At 46.3% G+C, this 21,998-nt stretch overlaps 4 protein-coding genes across 6 annotated transcripts in view; 2 read left to right on the top strand and 2 right to left on the bottom strand.

The window, feature by feature from the left end:
• Positions 1-12,189, top strand: part of arap3 (ArfGAP with RhoGAP domain, ankyrin repeat and PH domain 3) — a 33,222-nt gene extending 21,033 nt beyond the window's left edge. For all 3 annotated transcript variants that reach the window (XM_032555225.1, XM_032555224.1, XM_032555226.1), the window contains 8 exons: positions 8,818-8,943; positions 9,012-9,148; positions 9,221-9,303; positions 10,157-10,192; positions 10,271-10,334; positions 10,404-10,541; positions 10,636-10,674; positions 11,458-12,189. In XM_032555225.1, coding sequence (XP_032411116.1) covers positions 8,818-8,943; positions 9,012-9,148; positions 9,221-9,303; positions 10,157-10,192; positions 10,271-10,334; positions 10,404-10,541; positions 10,636-10,674; positions 11,458-11,922 — 1,088 coding nt within the window. In that variant the 3' untranslated portion in view covers positions 11,923-12,189. The remainder of the gene's footprint in view (positions 1-8,817; positions 8,944-9,011; positions 9,149-9,220; positions 9,304-10,156; positions 10,193-10,270; positions 10,335-10,403; positions 10,542-10,635; positions 10,675-11,457) is intronic.
• Positions 1-21,998, bottom strand: part of LOC116714596 (alpha-1,3-mannosyl-glycoprotein 4-beta-N-acetylglucosaminyltransferase B) — a 776,799-nt gene that overhangs the window by 332,171 nt on the left and 422,630 nt on the right. The gene's annotated exons all lie outside the window — the stretch shown is intronic.
• On the bottom strand, positions 12,325-16,100 carry noa1 (nitric oxide associated 1). Its single transcript, XM_032555264.1, has 9 exons — positions 15,878-16,100; positions 14,267-15,211; positions 14,027-14,191; positions 13,849-13,953; positions 13,688-13,779; positions 13,243-13,374; positions 13,049-13,165; positions 12,848-12,965; positions 12,325-12,773 (listed from the first exon to the last, which is right to left on the bottom strand). The coding sequence occupies exons 1-9, from the start codon at positions 16,050-16,052 to the stop codon at positions 12,571-12,573; spliced, it is 2,052 nt and encodes a 683-aa protein (XP_032411155.1). The 5' UTR covers positions 16,053-16,100; the 3' UTR covers positions 12,325-12,570.
• On the top strand, positions 16,440-21,830 carry nipsnap3a (nipsnap homolog 3A (C. elegans)). The gene is made up of 6 exons (XM_032555280.1): positions 16,440-16,554; positions 20,169-20,376; positions 20,482-20,643; positions 21,083-21,232; positions 21,334-21,420; positions 21,492-21,830. Exons 1-6 carry the CDS (start codon positions 16,489-16,491, stop codon positions 21,566-21,568), a joined length of 750 nt encoding a protein of 249 aa, XP_032411171.1. The 5' UTR covers positions 16,440-16,488; the 3' UTR covers positions 21,569-21,830.

Here is a 21,998-nt window from a genome sequence, read left to right as displayed (position 1 = left end):
AGATTCAAGAGATTGAAAGAAAAGCGGCAGAATCAGAGCGCTACAAAAGAAGATGGAATCTGCGCATTAACGGCTTAAAAGAGGAAAAGGAGGAAGACACAAGACAGAAAGTCGCGAATGTTATTAAGCAGATTTTGCCACAATGGAAAGAGAAGATGGACTTCATTCTCGACACTGTACACCGCCTCGGCCCGAACGACACCAACCGCCCACGGCAGATTATTGTCCAGTTTACTGGTCGGATCTTCAGGGATGAACTCTGGAGATCCACTAAGCAACACCCCATCTGCAGGGAGCTCAACATCCGGTTCTCCGAGGACCTCAGCAAAGAAGACCGAGAAGCACGACTGGCTGTGTGGCCCAAAGTAGAGCAAGCAGGAGAGCTGGGATAAAGGCGGTTCAAAGGCCCATATGCCTTTATCAATGGACAACGAGTTGCTCCTTAACGTCACAATAGATCTACACAACATTTCTGACTTCAGATAATTTGATCAGTTCAGGAGTTTTTGCTACCTACAGTTCAATTTATTCTCAGGTAAACCTATTCAAATACTGTTCAGCCTTTTATTTTGTTTTTTAAATTTTTTATGTTTAACTTGAAAAGTGAACTTTCGTTAATTTCTATTAATGCAAGGGGCCTAAGAGATTTAACTAAAAGGAAAAGTTTCTTTTTATTTTGTAAAGGGAAAAATGCAAATTTAATATTCTTACAGGAAACTCATTCTAAACAAGAAGATGGCATCTTTTGATCTAAACAATGGGGAGATGAAACTTATTTCTGTCATGGCTCTTCAAGATCAGCAGGGGTCGCTATTCTTCTTAAAAACTTCCAGGGTCAGATAATATCAAGTAAAATGGTCACTGGCTATTTCTCACTGTATGTTTGGATAACGTAATTTTTATTTTATTAAATATATATGGTTATAACAATCAAACCCAGAACAAATTATTACTTGAAGAAATAACCCTAAACTTAGATCACTTAAAATCTTTTTATTCAACAAACAATATTATAATTGGTGGGGATCTCAACCTTGTTCATGATGAATTTTTTGATAAATGGCCCTCTAAACATAACTCAAGTTACCTTAACAAAATATTTTACAATTTCTGCAGTGAACAAAATCTAGTTGACTTTTGCTGACATCTTAATCCCAACTGTAATCAATTTTCATGGTTTGGCTCAAATAGCAAGTCAAGACTTGATTATTGGCTTATAACAAATGAATTATTGTCCAATAAAATTAACTCAGACATCTCTGCAGCACCTTTGACTGACCATAGCCTTATTTCTTTACAAATGAAACCTCAAAACTGGAAATCAGATACAAGTAAATATTGGAAATTTAACTGCAGTCTCCTTAAAAATGATACCTACTGCCAAAAAATCAAAGATTTAATCCAAAATATTAAGGACTCTGAAGAATTAAGTAGCCCTGTCCAAAAATGGGAATTCCTGAAGTACAAGATCAGACAATTTTCTATCTCATTCAGTAAACAAATTAAAAAAGAACTCCAAAAAAAAGAACTAGATATTGTACAACAACTAAATTTATATTGCAATAAGCCCAATCCTTCAATGGAAGACAAAGAAAAAGTACGAATCCTCCAACCCAAACTGGATGAAATGTATATCCAGAGGCCAAAGGGGCTTTTATTAGATCAAGAGCAAAATGGATGGAAGAAGGAGAAAAAAACACGGCCTACTTTTGTAATCTGGAAAGAAGAAGACAACAACAAAATTCTATCAAATCCTTAATAATAAATAATGTAGAAACCAACAATGAAAAATTAATATCCATTGAAATTTTTAAATTCTATAACAAATTATATACCTCCAAATTCTCAGAACAAAAATCTCACAACTTTTTAAAACAAATTGAAACATTTATCCCTAAAATAGAGGATGACTACAAAAAAACTTGACAACAAAATTACAATAGAAGAACTTGATAAGGCTGTTAATCGCTTATCAATAAATAAAGCACCGGGTCCAGATGGGCTTACGGGAAACTTTTATAAACATTTTTGGGAAGACATAAAAATATTACTGCATCAAGTTTTTACAGAAATTTTTAAAAATTATCCTATACCTACCACAATGAATCAAGGAATTATTATATGTATCCCCCAACCAGACAAGGACCCTAGATTTATTGAGAATAGAAGACCTATTACACTCAGAAATTCTGATTATAAATTACTAACATACATATTTACCATGCGTCTCCAAACAGGAATCTCAAACATTATTGCAGAATCACAATCTGGCTTCTTAAAAGGAAGGTCAATCCACAACAATATCAGACTGGTGAAGGACCTGATTGAATACAGGGACATGATCCAAGACGACGGCTTTATTCTTTTTCTTGACTTTTATAAAGCCTTTGACTCGGTGGAACATCAATTCTTATTCTCAGTTCTTGAACATTTTGGTTTTGGAGCCAATTTTATTAACTTAATTAGAGGTTTATATCAAAACATTAATAGTTGTGTAATACTACCTGAGGGCACCACAGCCAGATTTAACATTAATGTTGGAGTTCCTCAAGGGTGTCCCATCTCCCCATATCTCTTTAATTTGGTTGCAGAAATGTTAGCAATCTATCTTAAAAACTGTGTAGTCATTGAGAAATTAGATGTTTTTGGTACAGAATTAATCATTAGCCAGTTAGCAGATGACACCACCGTTTTCTTCAAAAATCACAAGCAGGTTTCAATTGTAATTGATAAAATTAAAAATTTTTCTGAGGCTTCAGGACTAACACTAAATTTAAAAAAATGTGAGCTTATAGCCATTCATGACACTCCCCTAAAAGAAATATCTAGCATTCCAATTAAATCTGAAATTAAATACTTAGGAAATGTTATAACCAAAAACCAAGAATCAACCTGAACTATTGAAAACAAGATCAAAGAATGTAAATCCAAACTTAACTCATGGCTCCAAAGAGACCTCTCTATTTTAGGACGCATTTATTTAACTAAAATGGAAAGTTTATCAAGATTAATTTACTCAACCTGTAGCACTGCTATCCCAAATAGTTTAACTAAAACTATTAACCAAATGAACATGAACTTTATTTGGAGGAACAGCTCACACTACCTACGGAAAAGTCATATGGTGAAACAAATCAAAGATGGCGGTCTGAAAGTAATTGACTTTGAATGTCTTAACGGAACCCTTAAGATTAATTGGTTGAAATCCTGGGTTAAAAATTCTCAGTTATTTTGGTATTGTGTCCCTAATTATGTATTTAACAAAATAGGTGGTTTAAAACTTGATTTCAATATAAATAAATTACCCATTAAACTATCAGAGTTCCATAAACAAGTATTACTATACTGGAAAATGCTCTATGTACATAACTACTCGCCACACTCCTCTATAATATGGAATAACAGATTCATATTACATCGCAATAAATCCTTATTTTACAAAGATTGGATGGAGAAGAATATTTGGTCTATTATACACTTAATGGATGCTAATGGTTGCCTGTTAAACTACGAACAATTATGGGCACAATATCAATTCTTTCCCCCAAGAGCTGAATTTACCAAATTATTTAATGCCTTTCCGAAACAATTTATTAATCAGGTAAAAAACTTGATAATAAATAATCCGATGACCCCACAATTACCAAATTTATTAATTAATGGAATTTCATTGACTGACCAAAAATTCAATAACCACACAATTAGAAACTGTCTTAACGAAACTCTGTTCCCTGGGAAAATTAATAGAAATAACATTCTTTCCAAGTTTGATAATAAATCAATTGAAACGTTAAGAACTCTTTATTTTAAACTCCCCATACAACCACAAGCTAAAGAAACACTTTAAAATTTTAAATGCAATTTACCCTGCAAAAGAACTATTAAGAAATGGCTTTAATATCGATGACAATAAGAGCTCATTTTGTGAACGTGATATTGAAACGATAGACCATATCTTCTATGAATGCAACCAAACCAAAACATTCTGGAATTGCTTAGAAAGGTGGATCAGTTTAAAAATCACACTTCCTGAATCTATTTCTAGAGATATGGTAACTTTTGGAGTGTTATTAATAAACAAAACTACAGAACTCTGTTGTAACTTAATATTTTGTTTGGCAAAATTCTTTATTCATAAACAAAGAGTGCTGAGATCATCCCCAGTTTTTAACATCTTCTTATCTGAATTCCAGTTATATTTGAAATCCTTGAAATGTATTGAATCGTATGAATCCCTGGCTGAAATATTAATGGAATTGCCCACTGATGTATATTAATCCTAATACATGAATCCCCCTTTGCCTTTTTAGTTATTGTTTCACTATTACTTATTGTAATACTAATTTTCTATTATCAATATTACTCTGTATTCCATTTTAAATATGCCTCTTCTATATGTGCCTTATACAGAATGCCACTACTGTAATTGCCTTATTTGTTTATGATTAATTTGTTTAAAAAAAAAGTGTTCATGTAACGTCATGGTGATGTACCGTATGTGTCGGTGACACCTGGCAGACATTTCTGTGTTTGTACTGTTATGTATTTTGTATCTCAATAAAGATCCATTAAAAAAAAAAAATCCTCGACGCGGCCGTCGCGGGTTCGACTCCCGGACCTGACGACATTTGCCGCATGTCTTCCTCCCTCTCCTTCCCCATTTCCTGTCAGTCTACTGTCATATAAGGGACATATATGACAGTAGATTTTTACCCCTGGAGGGGTAAAAGAAAAAGAAAAAAAAATCACTAAATTGTAACATTATCTTGTGTCCGCTGTATTAAATACTGCCTGAATAAAGACATTAAACTGTTTTTATAAAACATAACAGGTCGATGAATAGATAAAAGATAAAAAGAATTAAAGCTGCAAGCAGCCTCGGGCGGCCCTCGCAGCAAGCGCCGCTCCGGCCTATTGGCCACCGTGGGGGTTCCAGCCACCGCAGAAGCTCTCGCACGATTTCCAGAGCCGCAGCCAACTCCCCACCGCAGAAGCTCTGCCGCAGTTTCCAGCACCGCCGCCCGCTAGCCGCCGCAGAAGCTGTCGCGCATTTTCCACGCCCGTCCACCGGGCGACACGCGTGAATGCGTTCGGCGGCGCTCCCCGACGACTGTCAAAAAATCTGGTGCAGATCGGTCGATGCGTCGAGGAGATACAGCCGATGTATTAACTTAGGGGGCGCAGTGGAGCCAAATTACATCTCAATCCCGTTGGGCTCTTTAGAGGTGAACAAAGGTCATACATATCCAGTTTGGAGCCAATCGGATGATCCATGCTTGAATTAGAGCCAAACGTATGAATATGGCGAGGGACTGATATTCGCCATTTGGCCACGCCCACACGGTTCAGCCAGCAGCGAGCAATGACAGAGCTCATCATCCGAATCATCTTGATTAGGTCAAGAGAGCCATAAACGGAGCTTTCCAAGGAAAAAAACGGCACTTCCGGTTCCGAGGGGGCGGGGCTTAGATGACGTCATAATGTGATGACGTAGGATCGACGGGCAAGCCTCCAGGATCACTCAGGCCAAGTTTGATGCAGCTCGGTCAAAATATGTGGAATGTAGAGGCAAACGTATACGAACGGCGTTGCCGCCATTGAAAACTCTTGGCACTTTAAAGCAAGCGAGACCAACTTCCTATCTGTCATCCAACACAGAATCACCTTGATTAGGTCAAGAGAGCCATAAACAGAGCTTTCCAAGGAAAAAAACGGCACTTCCGGTTCCGAGGGGGCGGGGCTTAGATGACGTCATAATGTGATGACGTAGGATTGACGGGCAAGCCTCCAGGATCACTCAGGCCAAGTTTGATGCAGCTCGGTCAAAATATGTGGAATGTAGAGGCAAACGTATACGAACGGCGTTGCCGCCATTGAAAACTCTTGGCACTTTAAAGCAAGCGAGACCAACTTCCTATCTGTCATCCAACACAGAATCACCTTGATTAGGTCAAGAGAGCCATAGATGAAAGTTTCCAAGGAAAAAAATAGCACTTCCTGTTCTGAGGGGGCGGGGCTTAGATGACGTCATAATCTGATGACATAGAATTTTCAGGTATCACACCAGCATCACTCAAGCCAAGTTTGGTGCAGCTCGGTCGAAACATGTGGAATCTAGAAGCAAAAGTATGGCATCGGCGTTACAGGTCACTTCGCCACGCCGCCACGCCCAGCTGCTATCTCAAAGCCGGTCAGGGTTGGAAACCTCAACACACCAACATGTCTTCTGTGTCTGGACACAGTTTCATGTTGATTAGGTCAAAGGGCTAAGAGAGCGACCGTTCACAGTAAAACATGACACTTCCTGTTCTCAGGGGGCGTGGCCTACGTGATGTCATCATTTGACCATATGGTATTGTAGGCCACCTGATGACGATCAATCACTGAAAGTTTGGAGTCTCTGTGAGTTTTTGTGTTAGAAATACCAATTTTTCATTTTTTCCTGTGTATTACAAAATCGAAGAATTTCATCTGCAGGGCAATGCTGCCCTCTGGTGTCGAATTACTGAAATAATGAAACTATTTCAGTGGCCAGCAGAGGGCAGCATTGCCCTACAAACGACGAACATGTACTGTTTATTAAGTAATTACACAGAAGATCTCTCTAATTCATTCTGAGGGGGCGGGGCTTAGATGACGTCATAATATGATGACATAGCATTGTCAGGCATCACAACAGCATCACTGAGGCCAAGTTTGGTGCAGCTCGGTCGAAACATGTGGAATCTAGAAGCAAACGTATGGCATCGGCGTTACAGGTCACTTCGCCACGCCGCCACAGCCAGCTGCTTCATCGCAGCCGGTCAGGGCTTGAATCCACAACACACCAACATGTCTTCTGTCTCTGGACACAGTTTCATGTTGATTAGGTCAAAGGGCTAAGATAGCGACCGTTCACAGTAAAACATGACACTTCCTGTTCTCAGGGGGCGTGGCCTAAGCGATGTCATAATTTCACCACAGGGTATTTTAGGACACCTATTGTTGATCAATAACTGAAAATTTGGTGTCTCTGTGAGTTTCTGTGCAGGATATATAAGAGTTTCGTGTTTCATGGCGAGTAGGTGAACTTTGACCCCTGGTAACCCCCCTTCAGCAAGCTCATACAGTCACCAATTTGATAACTTTAAATCAGACATGCCTTATGATCAGACTGACCGAGTTTGAAGCCGATCAATCGAAATCCCTAGGAGGAGTTCGATCAAATGCAAAGGCTGTAAACGTCAAAATCGAGGTCAAATGAAATTCAATCTAAAATGGCCGACTTCCTGTTGGGTTTAGAGCATGGCTCTAAGAGACTTTTTTGTACGTCCCGACAAGATACACATGTGTACCAAGTTTCGTAATTCTAGGTTTAAGCATGGCTTGGGGCTGTTCATTTAAAATACTCTAGGGGTCGCTATAGAGAAATTAGGCCACGCCCACCAGATTTTGTTATGAATTCCTGTCGGTGGGTGGATAAGGATCCATCCTAGTGAGTTTGGAGCAGCTGGGCCCGAAATTGTGGAATTCAGAGCCAAACGTATGGCAACGGCGTTACAGGTCACTTCGCCACGCCGCCACGCCCACCTGCTATGTCAAAGCCGGTCAGGGTTGGAATGCTCAACACACCAACATGTCTTCTGTCTCTGGACACAGTTTCATGTTGATTAGGTCAAAGGGCTAAGATAGCGACCGTTCACAGTAAAACATGACACTTCCTGTTCTCAGGGGGCGTGGCCTAAGTGATGTCATCATTTGACCATAGGGTAGTGTAGGGCACCCGATGACGATCAATCACTGAAAGTTTGGTCCCTCTATGTGTTTTTGTATAGGAAATATAAGAGTTTTGTGTTTCATGGCGAGTAGGTGAACTTTGACCCCTGCTAACCCCCCTTCAACATGCTCCAAAACTCACCAATTTGATAACTTTAAATCAAACATGCCTTATGATCAGACTGACCGAGTTTGAAGCCGATCAATCGAAATCCCTAGGAGGAGTTCGATCAAATACGAAGGCTGTAAACGTCAAAATCGAGGAAAAAAATGGACGTTCAATACAAAATGGCCGACTTTCTGTGATAGTTGGCTTATAACATTAAATGTAAGTTCTGAGTCTTTTGGTGAGCTCTACAAGTGTACCAAATTTCATGTCTCTACGATGAAGTACGTTCATACCATTGTGTCAACAGAAAATTGCTAGTTGCTGCCGTTCAGCAATTTTTTTTGCGATTTTTGCGACAACCTTAAAATTCAAAATTTTTAAATTTTCTAGTTGCGACCGCCAAGTTTGGTGAGTTTTTGAATATGATAAAGCCCCCAAAAAGGCACACGAAGAGGTGGGAAGAATCGTAATAATAATAATAAACAGTACAGATACAATAGGCCTTCGCAGCGCTTTGCTGCTCGGGCCTAATGAAACATGTCAGCAGATAAGTGTGGTCTCTCTTGAAGGAGTATTAAAACTTTCCTCCATAATGTTCATGAACTCACCGCAGCCCTCTGAATTTACCGTTGCTGCCGCCATGTTCACATTCCCGCCTTCGCAGCCCTTCAGTAGTTTATGAGCCAGGAGCTGAATTCATGTCAAACTTCAGGAGTTTATATTTCTGAACGGAACCGCATAAGAGCATTTATCAACCCACACCGGACTCTGCTTCCCTAGTCTGGGATATCGCCGCCATCTTTGTTTCTGTCTCAGCGGCTCTGCTTCAGGATGACCAGCAACGCCCCCTGCTGGATGGAGGCCAAACTACAACAAAACATTATAGGGACGTCATTAATTAATCGAAAGGACCTAGTTTTGATCTAATGAACCCGGTTCTTCTCGTCCTCCAGAACGTCCGCTGCATCCCAAGGAGAAGGTTCTGGAACAGGCGCTACAATGGTGCAAGATGGCCGACCCAAGCTCCGCCCACCTGCTAGTGAAGAGGGTTCCTATAGAAGGCCTGAACATCCTGACCTGTAGGTGGCGCACCTGGATCCCCCTGTCTGTCTGTCTGGTATTAACTCACCCCCCCTCCTCCCCCCAGCTTACAGGTGTGACGTCATGAAGGTGGGGCTGCTGCGCTGCAGGGAGGAGCCTCCCAAGCTGCTGCAGGGGAACCGCTTCCAGGAGAGAACCTTCCAGATCCGGAACCACAAGCTGCTGCTGCTCAAGGACCGGAGGGTAGGCAGAACCCCCAGGCCCGGTTCTGATCCGGTTTGGCTCGGTTCTGACCCGCTCTGCGTCTCCCTGCAGAGCATCAAGCCAGAGAAGGAGTGGCCCCTGAAGACCATGAGGATCTACATCGGGATCCGCCGCAAGCTGAAAGCTCCCAGCAGGTACCAGAACCAGAACCAGGAACAGGGACAGGACCAGAACCAGGAACAGGACCAGAACCAGGAACAGGACCAGAACCAGAACCAGGAACAGGAACAGGAACAGGGACAGGACCAGAACCAGAACCAGGGACAGGACCAGAACCAGAACCAGGAACAGGACCAGAACCAGAACCAGGAACAGGGACAGGACCAGAACCAGGAACAGGGACAGGACCAGAACCAGAACCAGGGACAGGACCAGAACCAGGAACAGGGACAGGACCAGAACCAGGGACAGGGACAGGACCAGGACCAGAACCAGGGACAGGGACAGGAACAGGGACAGGGACAGGAACAGAACCAGAACAGGACCAGAACCAGAACCAGGAACATGGACAGGACCAGGGACAGGACCAGAACCAGAACCAGGGACAGGGACAGGACCAGAAACAGAACCAGGAACATGGACAGGACCAGAACCAGAAACATGGACAGGACCAGGACCAGGGACAGGAACAGAAACAGAAACAGAACCAGGAACAGCACCAGAACCAGAACCAGGAACAGGGACAGGGACAGGACCAGAATCTGAAACGGAACCGCTCTGGTCCAAACCCAACTGTTCAAACCAGTTCTATTCTGTTCTGATGGATCAGAACCAAACTGGGTCCAGAACCGATTCTAATTGGACCTCATTGTGGTCAGAACCAATGACCCACTCAGATCTGGATCATTGGTTCCAGTGGAGGAACTGGACCTGGTTCTGCTGCAGCAGACGCTGAGCCGGGATCAGAGACCTGGTCTGGGTGCCGGTTCTGATCCGGTAACAGCAAGCTGCAGCAGAGCGTCTCCATGGTAACGTGTGTCTCTGCAGATGGGGCTTCACAGTGATGTCAGACAAGCACCAGCTGTAAGTATCACCAGAACTAGCCTGACCCGGTTCAGTCCAGCCCGGTTCTGTTCTGACCCAGTTTATTCCTCACTCTAGGTTCCTGTGCTGCAGCAGTGAGGCCGAGCTGTGGGACTGGGTCACCAGCTTCCTCCGGGCTCAGGTAAGTCTGCAGAACCGGAACCAGAACTGGCACCGGAGCCGCTCACCCCGGGTTCTGATCCTCTTCCAGAACGATGATCCGGGCCCGCCGGTTCTGCGGCGCCACTCCTCCTCTGACATCTCCAAGCAGAAGTTTGGCACCATGCCGCTGGTTCCGATCCGAGGAGACGAGAGCAACAGCAGCATGCTGTCAGCCAAGCAGACACTGGTGAGGGGCCGGGTCAGAACCGGGACCGGTCAGTACCGGACCGAGACACCGGGTCAGGACTGAGATTCCGTTTCTTCTTCTTTTCTCCCTGCAGAGGAAGCTTCACGACCGAAGGACCCTGTCCATGTACTTCGTAAGTTTTCAGTCCTTCACTGGTTAAAACCGGTTTAAACTGGTTCAAACTGGCTCTTCACTGGTTCAAACTGGTTCTTTACTGATTTAAACTGGTTCCTTTTTCTTTTTATCGCCCCGCAAGGGGTCTTTTTGTGGCTCTAGTGTCCCTTTTTCAATGTAGGCTGACAGGAAAGGGGGAAGGAAAGGGGGGAAGACATGCGGTAAACGTCAACGGGTCCGGGAGTCGAACCCGCGACAGCCGCGTCAAGGCCACGTTGCCTCTGAATGTGGGTCGCGCTAACCCCTCCGCCACCACGGCACGCCCCTGAGTCATTTCTAGAGGAGAAACCATGAAGCATCAGAGAGTAGACCTGGAACTGATCCATTAGCTCAGAACATTTTTTCAGTTTTATTAAAACCGGTTTAAACTCGGTTTTAATAAAAATAAGAAATTAAGTCAAAAATTAAGTCATCCATAATTGTAAATGAAAAACTTAGAGTTTCTAAGACTTTTAATGCATTTTTATATGTCCCCAAAGTTATTAGAAATTCTGTTTAAAGAATTTTATTTTTTAAATCAGTCAAAATTTAAAAAGTTAATATTTTGTAAAAACATCTCTGTAATTTCGAAAATTATTTTCTAGAATTTTAAACAGCTGAACAGTTATAATATTAAAAGATTTTTGAATTCAGAACAAAACCCATCAGAACATTTTAGGATTTCAGTTTGTGAAGCTGTGCAGAACTGCCAGAGGGTTCGGTACCGTTAACCTGGGTGGGGTTTGGTTCTGTCTGTGTCCAGCCTATGAAGATCCAGCAGGACTCGTTCGGGGAGCGGGCCGAGTCTCCGGACCTTCCAGAACCGCTCTACGAGGAGGTGGGGGACTTTGGCCTGCAGGTGCTGAAGTCTCTGGAGACCAGCTTCCGGTCCAGCCGCGTCGCAGAGACCCAGGAGGTTCCGGACCGGCAGACCCGGCTGGTTCTGTCAGAGAGCGGGCATCTGGACCACGTGGCCGCCGCCCCTGGGGTCCGCTCCGTCGGCGGCTCCCTGGAGACGCTGGAGCGGAGCGGCAGCAGCAGCGGGGCGGACTGCAGTTCCCTCAGCCCACCAGCAGAGGGCGGCGCAGGCTGCATTTCCCTCGGCCCGCCAGCAGAGGGCGGCATGCGGCCCGGAGACTGCACGGCGTCCCAGGAGCTGCTGCTGCAGGAGCTGTCATCCGCCTTCATTAGGAGGAGCGAAGAAGAGGAGAAGCTGTATGACGTCTGAAGAAGGTCAGAACCTTCAGAGGAGCCAGAGCCATCAGAACCACCTGGTCTGGTTCTGCTCAAACGGACCCACCAGAACCAGGCTGGCAGAATAACGTCGTCATCATGTGACAGGATGATGGGGACAAACATCAGCTGTTCGACTGTTATGGGTTCTGTTTGGACTTTATGGGTCGGGTGGGTTCTGGTAGAACTGCTGGACGGCTCCATGTTGTTACAGGTGTTGACGCTGCAGTTTATAACCTTTAATAAAAACAGCAGAAACATCCGTTTGTTTGGGCTGCTAGTTCTGATTCTGATGTCTCGACCCAGTTTACTGGAACAAAAACAGAACCGGTCACATGATCTGGGTCCATCAGAACCGGGCCTGGATGAAGCTGTGAACAGTAAAGACCTCACTCTGTCTGGTTCCGTCTCATTTTTACTAAACACAAGTAGGGATCAGAACCACAGACCCGCTCCGGTTTCAGAACCACTCAGGGTAACCGACAGTGGATCAGGTTACTACGGTAACAGAGATCACGACATGCAGAAGTAAAGTTCAGACGAGTTCGTCTTTGTTCAAGGTCTCATCAGCCTCCGTTACCACGGTAACAGGGAAGGCAGTTCCAGCCTCGGCCCCGCCCCCACCTGTCCAGGTGCGTCAGCCTCAGTTCCTGCTGGGCTTCAGGCCGTGGATCTGGCCGGCGGCCCTCAGCGGTTTGTAGGCGGCCGACTTTCGGAGCCGCTCTCCTTTCAGTGAAGCGACGTGAGGCAGCAGCGGCGGCGTCCGCAGGCCGAAACCGGCCGCCTCCGGGCCGTGAACCCGCAGCTCCACCCGCTCGCCTGACATCGCCGTCACGGCAACCCAACCTGACAGACAGACGACACGCAGGTGAGAGGGGATCGGACCAAGCCTAGCGGCTGCAGGCGGAGGAGGGGCTTACCTGCCGATGACAGCGTGATGTCAGCGGCGGCCTCCAGGTAACCTCGACCCTCCAGACTGAAGTCCTGAGGAACCAACGTAGGAAAACGCTGCATCCTCTCCGACCCACCTGCAGGCACCTGAACGCAGCACGGAGGCAGACATGACACACGGCGCCGTGACGACGGGCTGACTGAGGTCACAGTGAGGTCACGTGACTCACCCCCAGCAGGGCGTGGCCGGCGTGTCGCTCGTAGACGCTGGTGGCTTTCTCCAGACCGGTGACGTGAACTGGGACCTGACTGGAGGCCAGAACAGAAAACCAGCAGGACTTCCTGCCCTGCAGACGGCGGCCATTACCCAGGCGTCCGTCGTTAACCAATCAGCTCATCCACCCGACAGTTAGCCCCTCCCTACCTGCAGGAAGTCGATCCGGGCCAGCGCTCCGACAAACAGAGTCATTCCGGGTTTCAGGACGAAGGTCCGGGGAACGATGGCCCGGGTCGGAACCACCGACCGGACTTCCTGGTCCTGAAGCAGCTGGAGGACCTGAGGAAGTCCAGAGAGCAGGAACAGGAAGTGGATTCAGAAAAACATTGTGAATAAAAAGGTCGATTTCACTTTTATAGATTCAAAATGTGTAAAAATGTTTTCCAATTAATCCGATTTAGAGAAATAATTTAAATATTTTTATATAAAAAAACATGTGTTTTTATTGTATGTGTGATCAAATACTTTAGTTTACTGGATAAAAAACATTTTAAAGTTATTTGAGACGAAGAGGAGGGGGGCGAGGAAGAGGAGGGGGGCGAGGAAGAGGAGGGGGGCGAGGAAGAGGAGCGGGCGAGGAAGAGCGGCTCACGTCTCTCTCTCTCAGGATTCCCGGCGTGTCGTACAGCCAGTGGGCGTCTTTCAGATCGTTGGCACTCGGCTCGTCATGTGACCCGACGGCAGCTGAAGGAGGAGTCAGAACCGCGTTAGAACCTGCAGGTGGGACCCGATCAGAACCCGATCAGAACCTACCTTCTTTCTGTGATCCTCCGTCTTCGCCAAACGCCAGGCTGTCTGGATCAAACTGGATCTCGTCGCTTCTGGATCCACCGGACCGGAACGTCTGGCCGACCCGACCTGGACAGGTGAGCGGGTGATCAGAGACCCACCTGGCTCCGCCCCCGGTCACATGGCTCCGCCCCCTCCTCACCCACTAGGTATCCATGGCGACCGAGCCTTTGCAGCCGCCGCAGCTCGTCGGCCGGTAGCTCTGCCTCCGTCTGCTGCAGCGCCTCCTTCAGGCGGTTCTGGCGCCGGAACATGCGGTAAGGAGTCGGGTTGGTGATGGGGAATTTCAGCAGCTCCAGAGTGGTCCCTGAACGCATCGCGGGGAGACACAGCGGGTTAGCCAGGCGCAGCGGCGGCCGCGGTTCTGGTTCTGGTTACGTACCGGGCCAGGGGGAGATGGTGGCCCTGCGCAGGGCGCCGGCGGCCGCGGACCGGCAGTAGTCGGACTCCAGCAGCGCGTTGAACAGCGTGGACTTGCCGGCGTTGGCTCCGCCCACCAGGAAGACATCGCCCTTGTAGCTCCAGGAGCGCTGCAGGGCAGAGACCAGCGCCTCCAGCCCAAAGCCCGTCTTGGCGCTGATCAGGTGAAGGTCGGCCACCTGTGGCCCGAACCCGGCGTCCTGGCAGCATCGCGCCAGGCGCCGCTTCAGGCGCTGCAGGTAGTTGGGCGCGTCAGCGGGCAGCAGGTCCACCTTGTTGCCCAGAACCACCACTTGCTTGTTGGTGCCCACCAGGTCCGGCAGGTCCAGAACCAGAGAGCCCGGCAGGTCCAGCAGGTCCACCACCAGCAGCACCAGCGCCTTCCGGGCCCGGACCCGCCGCACCACGTCCCGGTACTGGTCCCGGGTCAGCTGCAGGTGCAGCGCCTTGTGGTGGTGGGTGAGCAGGTGGCAGCGCTGGCAGGTGGCTCCGCCCAGTTTCCCCGCCGCCATCAGAACCTTGAACTTCTCGCTGGGCAGGAAGCCGGGCAGGTCGGCGGCGGCGCAGTGCAGCAGGGCGCCGCAGCCGGAGCAGCTGGTGTCGCTGACCGCAACGCCTGCGTCCGCCGTCCCAAACACACGGTGCTCACCCTTAGGCTCCGCCCCCTTCCTCTTCTTCTTCTTCTGGGACTTTATGAGGCGCTCGTCCAGTGGGAAGTCCTCATCCTGAAACTCCATGAAGGAGTCTGGCCCCGCCCCCTGCGAGGCTCCGCCCCTCAGCACCTGCAGCTGCCCCTCCAGTGCCCTCAGGTGGGTTCGGTCCTGACGGTCAGAACCGGACCCGAACCCAGAACCAGAACCAGAGGCGACGCGGAGCTGCTGCTCCTCATCAGGCTCCTCCTCCAGACCTGAAACAGGAGAGAACAGGAAGAGTCAGGCTGACCCAACAGAACCGGCAGCAGAACCTGATTCCGTTCAATCAGATTCGTCCGATGTGGTCAGCTGATCAAAGCTCAAACTGTCCCAAGGTCCAAACGGCCGGTTCTGGCAGATCAGAACTTCCTGATGTGACAACAAATTATTCAGAGAAGAAGAATGAGAAGGAGAAGAAGAAGAAACATGTTCAACATTTGTTACAATAAAAGTCTGAAACCTTTGACTAGGCCATGAATCTGCTTTGATCTAAAAACCGTTCCACAAGTGTCCTAACGGAACCAGAACATTTTGGACCAGATGGGTTCTGGTTCCGGGTTAGGAGGCTCCTGTTTGTTTAAGCGGTGTGAATACTTTCTGTGAAATTGGACTATAGGAACCAGAACCGAGCTGAGATCCTTGACCTGAGGCAGAACAGTTCTGGAGATAAAACCCAATGAAAAGTCCAAAAGAACCAGAACCAACAAAACCGGAAACACCTCCCGGTTCTGGTCATGCTAATGCTAAACATTTCTGACCCGGGAAGCTGGGTCTAGAAGGTTCTTCAGAACATCAGAACCGGAACCACAGATCGGGTCAGAACAGCAGCCAGCTCAGGTACCGGAACCAGTAGCATAGCAGGAGGTTCTGTAGCTGCTCACCTGCACAGTCCAGGAACACGAACTGTTCCGCCACGTCCGGATCCACGGTGCAGCTCCGGACTCCGACCCTCCTGGCCGCTGCCGCGGCTCCGCGCGTCGCCGCCTCACCTGCCGCCGCGGAGCAGACGCTCCTCCACACCTGGCGGCGGAAACTCACCTGCAGCAGCTTCAGCATGCTCACCAGCTCACCTTACCGTCCCCGTGCTGCTTCACTTCCTTAACGGATGTGACGTCACACGCGTCACTTGTTTATTTTTTTGTGAAATTCTGTTTCCCTTACCGCCACCTATCGGTAGATTTTAATAAGCAAGGATTCGTCATAAACCAAAAGGCGCATGCGCAGATATTCTTTTCTATTAGATAATTTAAATGTCCTATTTTAATAAATAATAATGAAATTAACACAGTTTTTTTATTTTGGAGTAAGACATCTTGCGTAGATGATCTTTGGCAAACTGCAGATTAAACTAACTACCGTTCTCAGAGTGAGTCCTCCTGTTTTCATAGGCTCGCTACAGATCAAGAGGGTCCTCCTTCAGAGTGGGACCTCTTGCATTTAGAGGATCTGTGCTGCCGTTCTCTGGGATCTCTTCAGGTTCTGCACCGTCAAAATGTTGAAGCTGTTCGGTTCTTTGAGGCCTTCAGCTGCCCTGTTCAGAACTGCTGCTGCTGCTCAGGTGAGTTCACCTGCATCATCTGGACCAGACACGTAGGAACCAAAGCACGGTCGGTTCAGAACCAACAGAACAGAAACGAAACGAACTCGCAGGTTTTCTGCCGTAGAACCTTAAGGAGTCACAAGTTGTCTGCAGAGCCAGACAACCGGCAGCAGAATCTGCAGTTGTGGGCGTTCGATTCGGTTTGGTTCTGTTGTTTGTGTCAATGGCTGATCGGAGAAAAAAGGTCAGAACCAGGTAGGGACCATTGGGTCAGGGCGGACCCTGAACGCCTCATGGCCTTCAGCTGTTCTGTAAACAGAGAGAAAGAGTGTGTGTGTGTGTGTGTGTGGAGGAGCCAAGGGTCCACTGTGGATTGTTTGAGAAGGACCTCTCTGCAGGAAACAGGAAGGGCGGGACGGACCTCTGTCAGTCTCAGACCTTATTTAGAAATGGGACCATTGCACTCCGGAAGTGAAGGGGGCGCTATTTCCTATATTATCCAAGGTCTCCCGTTTTTATTTTCTTTTGAAATCTGTGATATATTTTCACCTTTAGGAAGGATTTTCACTCCCAGCATTTATTTGAACTTTTCTCTTTTATTTACTTCAGTGCAGCTCACAGTTTTTAACAGATTCTGTAGCTTTCTGTGAACTTCTAAATCTGCTCCTTAGTGGCATCTTTTCGGGCCTGATACTGCCTCTAGTGGCGTGGGGTGGTAACACAGCTAATATAATTACATTACTAAATCAGAATAGCACAAAGTCTTTATTATGAAATTTTCATTTTCTTAAGGAAGTAGAGCTAATTAAATGACCTAAACAAGATGTCAAAGTGATGCCAGTTTCTCTCGATGGCCAACCTCCACCTTGGTAGACTAAATAATTTCATCTTATTTTTTTCTTCTATATAAGACTCAGAATAACATATATGGCACCACATAAGCAAAAATGTGAATTTTTGCCTGTATCTGTTTAACAACCCTAGTTTTAACAACCAGATTTGTTATTCTTTTGTAAACCGAATTCATTTGTTCGTTATTGATTTTTGCTCAACGTATGTATAAATTGTAAATAGTATTTTTATCATAGTTGATCACGATAAACTGTTTAGACATTTTCATGTCTCCTTATTTAATTTATTCCTCCTATAATTGATGGAGACATATCAATATTATTTATAATATATAAAGGTCTTGTTTATGTCATTTAATTAGCTCTACATCCTTAAGAAAATGAAAAAATATGGTGTTTTATAATTTATCTTTGCCGGAATTAATACCAAATAAAGATTTTGTGGTATTCTGATTTAGTAATGTACAGTGTTGTATAAAGTACTGAAATCTCAGAGTCAAGTAAAAGTACAAGTACCTCTCCAAAATACGACTTTGGTAAAAGTCCAAGTCACTGACTGAAATGTTACTTGAGTAAAAGTCTTAAAGTATCTGAAACTTCTTGTACTTAAGTATGGAAATTACTGTAAAAATGGATGTACTCAAGTAATGTAATGAAAAGTACAAGTAAAAAGTAAAACAAGGCAAATGCAGTTTGAATGACATTTTTTATATTTTGGTAAACTTGTCAAATACACTTAAAATAATGTACCCAACCAAGTGCAGGCAAAATTAAACCTGCTAATAGATATACCTGCAGGCATCATTTAGTTAAGAAAATTAGGTGCTTTACCTATAGCACAAGGTTAACTTAACCTGCTTTACAACTGAACCAGCTTCTTAGTAAACCCTCCAGGACAGAAAATACAAAGTTTTTGTAAACCTTAAGTTTTCCCTTCAAGTAAGGTCAGTGCTGAAAATGAGAAAAATAAATAGTACAGAAAATGCAGCCAACATGAAGAAAAAGATCTGTTACGATTACTCTACTTCACAAATCAGTGAATCAGTCAATGCTACAGTCAGTAGGTGGTGCACACAACTGGTCATTATGCAAAAGAAAAAAAGAATTGGGAGGGAAATGCAGCTTATTGGCATCTGTAAACCTGGTTTTGAACTTGCATGCCTTTCCTATATTCGTTAAATTTAGTCTAAATTGCTATCGCTATGGCTTCTGTCCCCCCTTGAACAGAGGAGTCTAGGTAGCCTGCTACAGTCAACATTAGGCCTCAGCTAAATACACCACGTATGGAACTGAAACAATGCCAAACAAAGTTCATTTATGGTCAAGATTTCACAATAGTGCCTAGTGACCAAGCTATAGTTACTGAAACAGGAGGATTATAACCATTTCATAAGACGTTACCTCGATGTGTTTCTTCAAGTTGGACGGGGAGTTTTTGTAAGATAGAATTTCCACATCTTCGGGCAGGAATAACATACACTGCATGCGGTACGACGAATCTTTAACACCCACGAAAGAGTGTATTGTGTTTAAATAAGGCCATGGGCTCTCATCACCAGCTGGTGGTTCCCCTGGAACCGTGTCTGACGTAGTTGCAGTCGTTGTGGTCTCCGTCTCCTCCTCCATGTGGCTGCTGCTGATTGCGAGACTTGCTTTGTGTTTAATGGGAGAAGCGAAACAGGTGTGTCCTATTGGAGGTGATGAACAAGCCCAGGCAAGCAGGCTACCGACTTTGTTCGGTAGCCTACTTGCTACTTGCTAATCAGTAGGTGGGGTCAAAACACTTGCGTTTCTCTCTCTCGCTTTTTTGTAACGAGTAACTAAACCACACATTGAAAATGTATCGGAGTAAAAGTACGCAATTAAGTTCGGAAATATAGTGAAGTAAAAGTGAAAGTCATCAAAAAATTTCATACTCCAGGAAAGTATGAAGTACTCCAAAATATACTTAAGTAAAGTAGTGAAGTGTTTTTACTTCGTTACTATACAATACTGGTAATGTAATTATATTAGCTGTGTTACCACCCCACGCCACTAGAGGCAGTATCAGGCCCGAAAAGATGCCACTAAGGAGCAGATTTAGAAGTTCACAGAAAGCTACAGAATCTGTTAAAAACTGTGAGCTGCACTGAAGTAAATAAAAGAGAAAAGTTCAAATAAATGCTGAGAGTGAAAATCCTTCCTAAAGGTGAAAATATATCACAGATTTCAAAAGAAAATAAAAACGGGAGACCGTGGATAATATAGGAAATAGCGCCCCCTTCACTTCCGGAGTGCAATGGTCCCATTTCTAAATAAGGTCTGAGACTGACAGAGGTCCGTCCAAAACATCAAGTTTGGATGCATCATCAGCTCCATGATGGTTCTGTTCCCACTGTGAAACATGGAGGAGGCTGGGTCATGCTGTGGGACTGCTCTGCTACATCAGGGTGTGTTGAATCTGTTCAGGGAATGATCAAACCTCCAGACTATCAAGGCGTTTTGGAGAGAAATGGGCTGCCCGGGGTCACAGGTCAAAGGTCATCCAACAGAAAAATGACCCAAAACAACTAGAGAAGAAAACACTGGACTGTTCTGACCTGACCTTGAGCATTTTGTATCGCCCCAATAGGCTGAGCAACAAAATAGGAACTTCGGTTTAGTTTATTTTTTACATAATTCAGTTGAACCAAAAGGTTAATTTTCAGATTTTATATATGATTTAGTCAGTTTCCAGTTATTTCAGATGCCGTGGGTTTCTTGTCAGAGTGAGACCTCTGTCCTCTCGGCCCCTCTCTGCAGCCCAGCGCCCGCCTGGCCACCGGACCCCAGCAGGAGCAGAGAACCTTCTACGAGTTCAGAACCTACAGCATCCGTCCAGACCAGAACTCGGTCTTCCTCAAGCTGACCAATGAGAAGATCCACCTGCGCACCGCCCACTCTCAGCTGATTGGCTACTGGACCGTGGAGTACGGCGGCCTCAACAAGGTCTTCCATATATGGCAGTATGGTGAGGACACTTCCTGTTGGACCTTTTTTAGATTCCTGGATAAAACGTTCCGATCAGGAGGTTCTGGTTCCAGATGTTTGGGTCTAACCCCCCCCCTCCTCTCAGACAGTTACTCCCAGCGGGCAGCTGTGCGGGCAGCCCTGGCTCAGGACCCCTCCTGGATCTCAGAGTACATCTCTAAGGCCTTACCGCTGCTGACGGCGCAGGACAACGAGGTTTCCTACCTGGTGCCCTGGAGCCGCCTGAAGAGCCCCCCCCAGCAGGGAGGTAGGCCCCGCCCACTGCCCCACCTGGGTCTGACCGGGTCACCGGTTCTAAACAACCAATCAGAGCCAGGAGGAGGGTCTTAGTGCTGCCATCATACTCTGTGTGGCGCTGCTCATCCCCCCCGCTACGCCGCAGCTGTCATAGCATGTTGTGAAAGCTAAGGCTAGTTAGCATAGCCACAGATGATGGTGGATAAACAGTTTCACTGCAACAGTAAGTTACACATTTAGCAGCAAGTACATGAGGATGATTGACAGCACTAAGCCCCGCCTCCTGGCTCTGATTGGTTGTCTTTAGTGCATTTCTTCAGACAGCAGCTCAGTGAGGATCTGACAGAACGAATCTGTAAAAACATTTCGTCACAAATTCACAAACTGAAACGTTGAGGGGAATAGAGCGCTGGGTTCTGCTGGGTTCTGACGGTGGTTCTGTGTTCCAGGTGTGTTTGAGTTGGCGACCTTCCGGATGCGTCCTGGGGGCCCTGCGGTTTGGGGCGGGGCCTTCCAGGCGGCCATGTCGGCTCATGACGCTCCGGGGTACGGGAAGCTGCTGGGGGCGTTCCACAGCGAGTTCGGACTGCTGAACCGAGGTACCAGAACCGCAGCCGGGTTCCATGAGAACCCGACTAGATGTTTGTTCCTCCGGATGTTCTAGGCGTTGCGTCTCTAACCGGATCTCCTGGTGTCCCAGTTCACGCCCTCTGGTGGTTCGAGAGCGCCGACCATCGAGCCGAATGTCGACACAAGGCTCACACTGACGCCAGAGTGGTTGCAGCAGGTAAGACTCCGCCCCCTCTCTGTGACATCACTCAGGTGAGCGCTGGCTAACTGCTACCTGCCGTCTCTCAGTCAGGAACAGCGTCGCCCACCTGGACTCTCAGAGAAACCAGCTCATGTTCCCCTGTCCGTTCTCCCCCATGAAGTAACTTCCTGCCGTCTCCATGGCGACACATCTTCTCATTCAGGCCTGACCTAGGCTCCACCTCCTGGCCTGGACGGACCAATCACAGCAGCCGGCCACTGTGACCCCAAAGGTCTGCTGGGGTTCTGATCCAAATGCTGCTCAACAACAAACTGACTGTTGGAAATATTTTCTGCAATAAACTCTTCTTTACGGTTTCTATGACGATGCAGGGCTAACGATTAGCTGCAGCTCCATTATTAATTTTATCGTCTAAAAGTAACAACTGAAAATCATTTTATACGGAATCTGAAATACGTAAAAAAAAAATCCACATCTTTAACAGAATTTTAAGTTTTCCATGTTTCCCATCAGCCACTTTGATTTCAGGATGACAGCCATGTTTTAACCTTTTAGCCAATCATGAGTCGGATGTTCAGAAAAGTTTAACGTGA

This window comes from Xiphophorus hellerii, chromosome 23 (assembly GCF_003331165.1).
Source record: "Xiphophorus hellerii strain 12219 chromosome 23, Xiphophorus_hellerii-4.1, whole genome shotgun sequence".
NCBI lineage: Eukaryota > Metazoa > Chordata > Actinopteri > Cyprinodontiformes > Poeciliidae > Xiphophorus > Xiphophorus hellerii.
This window is presented reverse-complemented; position numbering and strand designations above follow the sequence as displayed.

What these genes read in the sequence shown, in the direction of transcription:
- noa1 (XM_032555264.1), bottom strand. Translation starts at nt 16,052, where the DNA reads ATGCTGAAGCTGCTGCAGGTGAGTTTCCGCCGCCAGGTGTGGAGGAGC. An exon ending in CACCATCTCCCCCTGGCCCG is followed by an intron (nt 14,192 to 14,266) that starts GTACGTAACCAG and finishes CGATGCGTTCAG; the next exon opens with GGACCACTCTGGAGCTGCTG. An exon ending in TCGCCATGGATACCTAGTGG is followed by an intron (nt 13,954 to 14,026) that starts GTGAGGAGGGGG and finishes TCACCTGTCCAG; the next exon opens with GTCGGGTCGGCCAGACGTTC.
- nipsnap3a (XM_032555280.1), top strand. Translation starts at nt 16,489, where the DNA reads ATGTTGAAGCTGTTCGGTTCTTTGAGGCCTTCAGCTGCCCTGTTCAGA. An exon ending in GAACTGCTGCTGCTGCTCAG is followed by an intron (nt 16,555 to 20,168) that starts GTGAGTTCACCT and finishes CCCTCTCTGCAG; the next exon opens with CCCAGCGCCCGCCTGGCCAC. An exon ending in CGCCAGAGTGGTTGCAGCAG is followed by an intron (nt 21,421 to 21,491) that starts GTAAGACTCCGC and finishes GCCGTCTCTCAG; the next exon opens with TCAGGAACAGCGTCGCCCAC.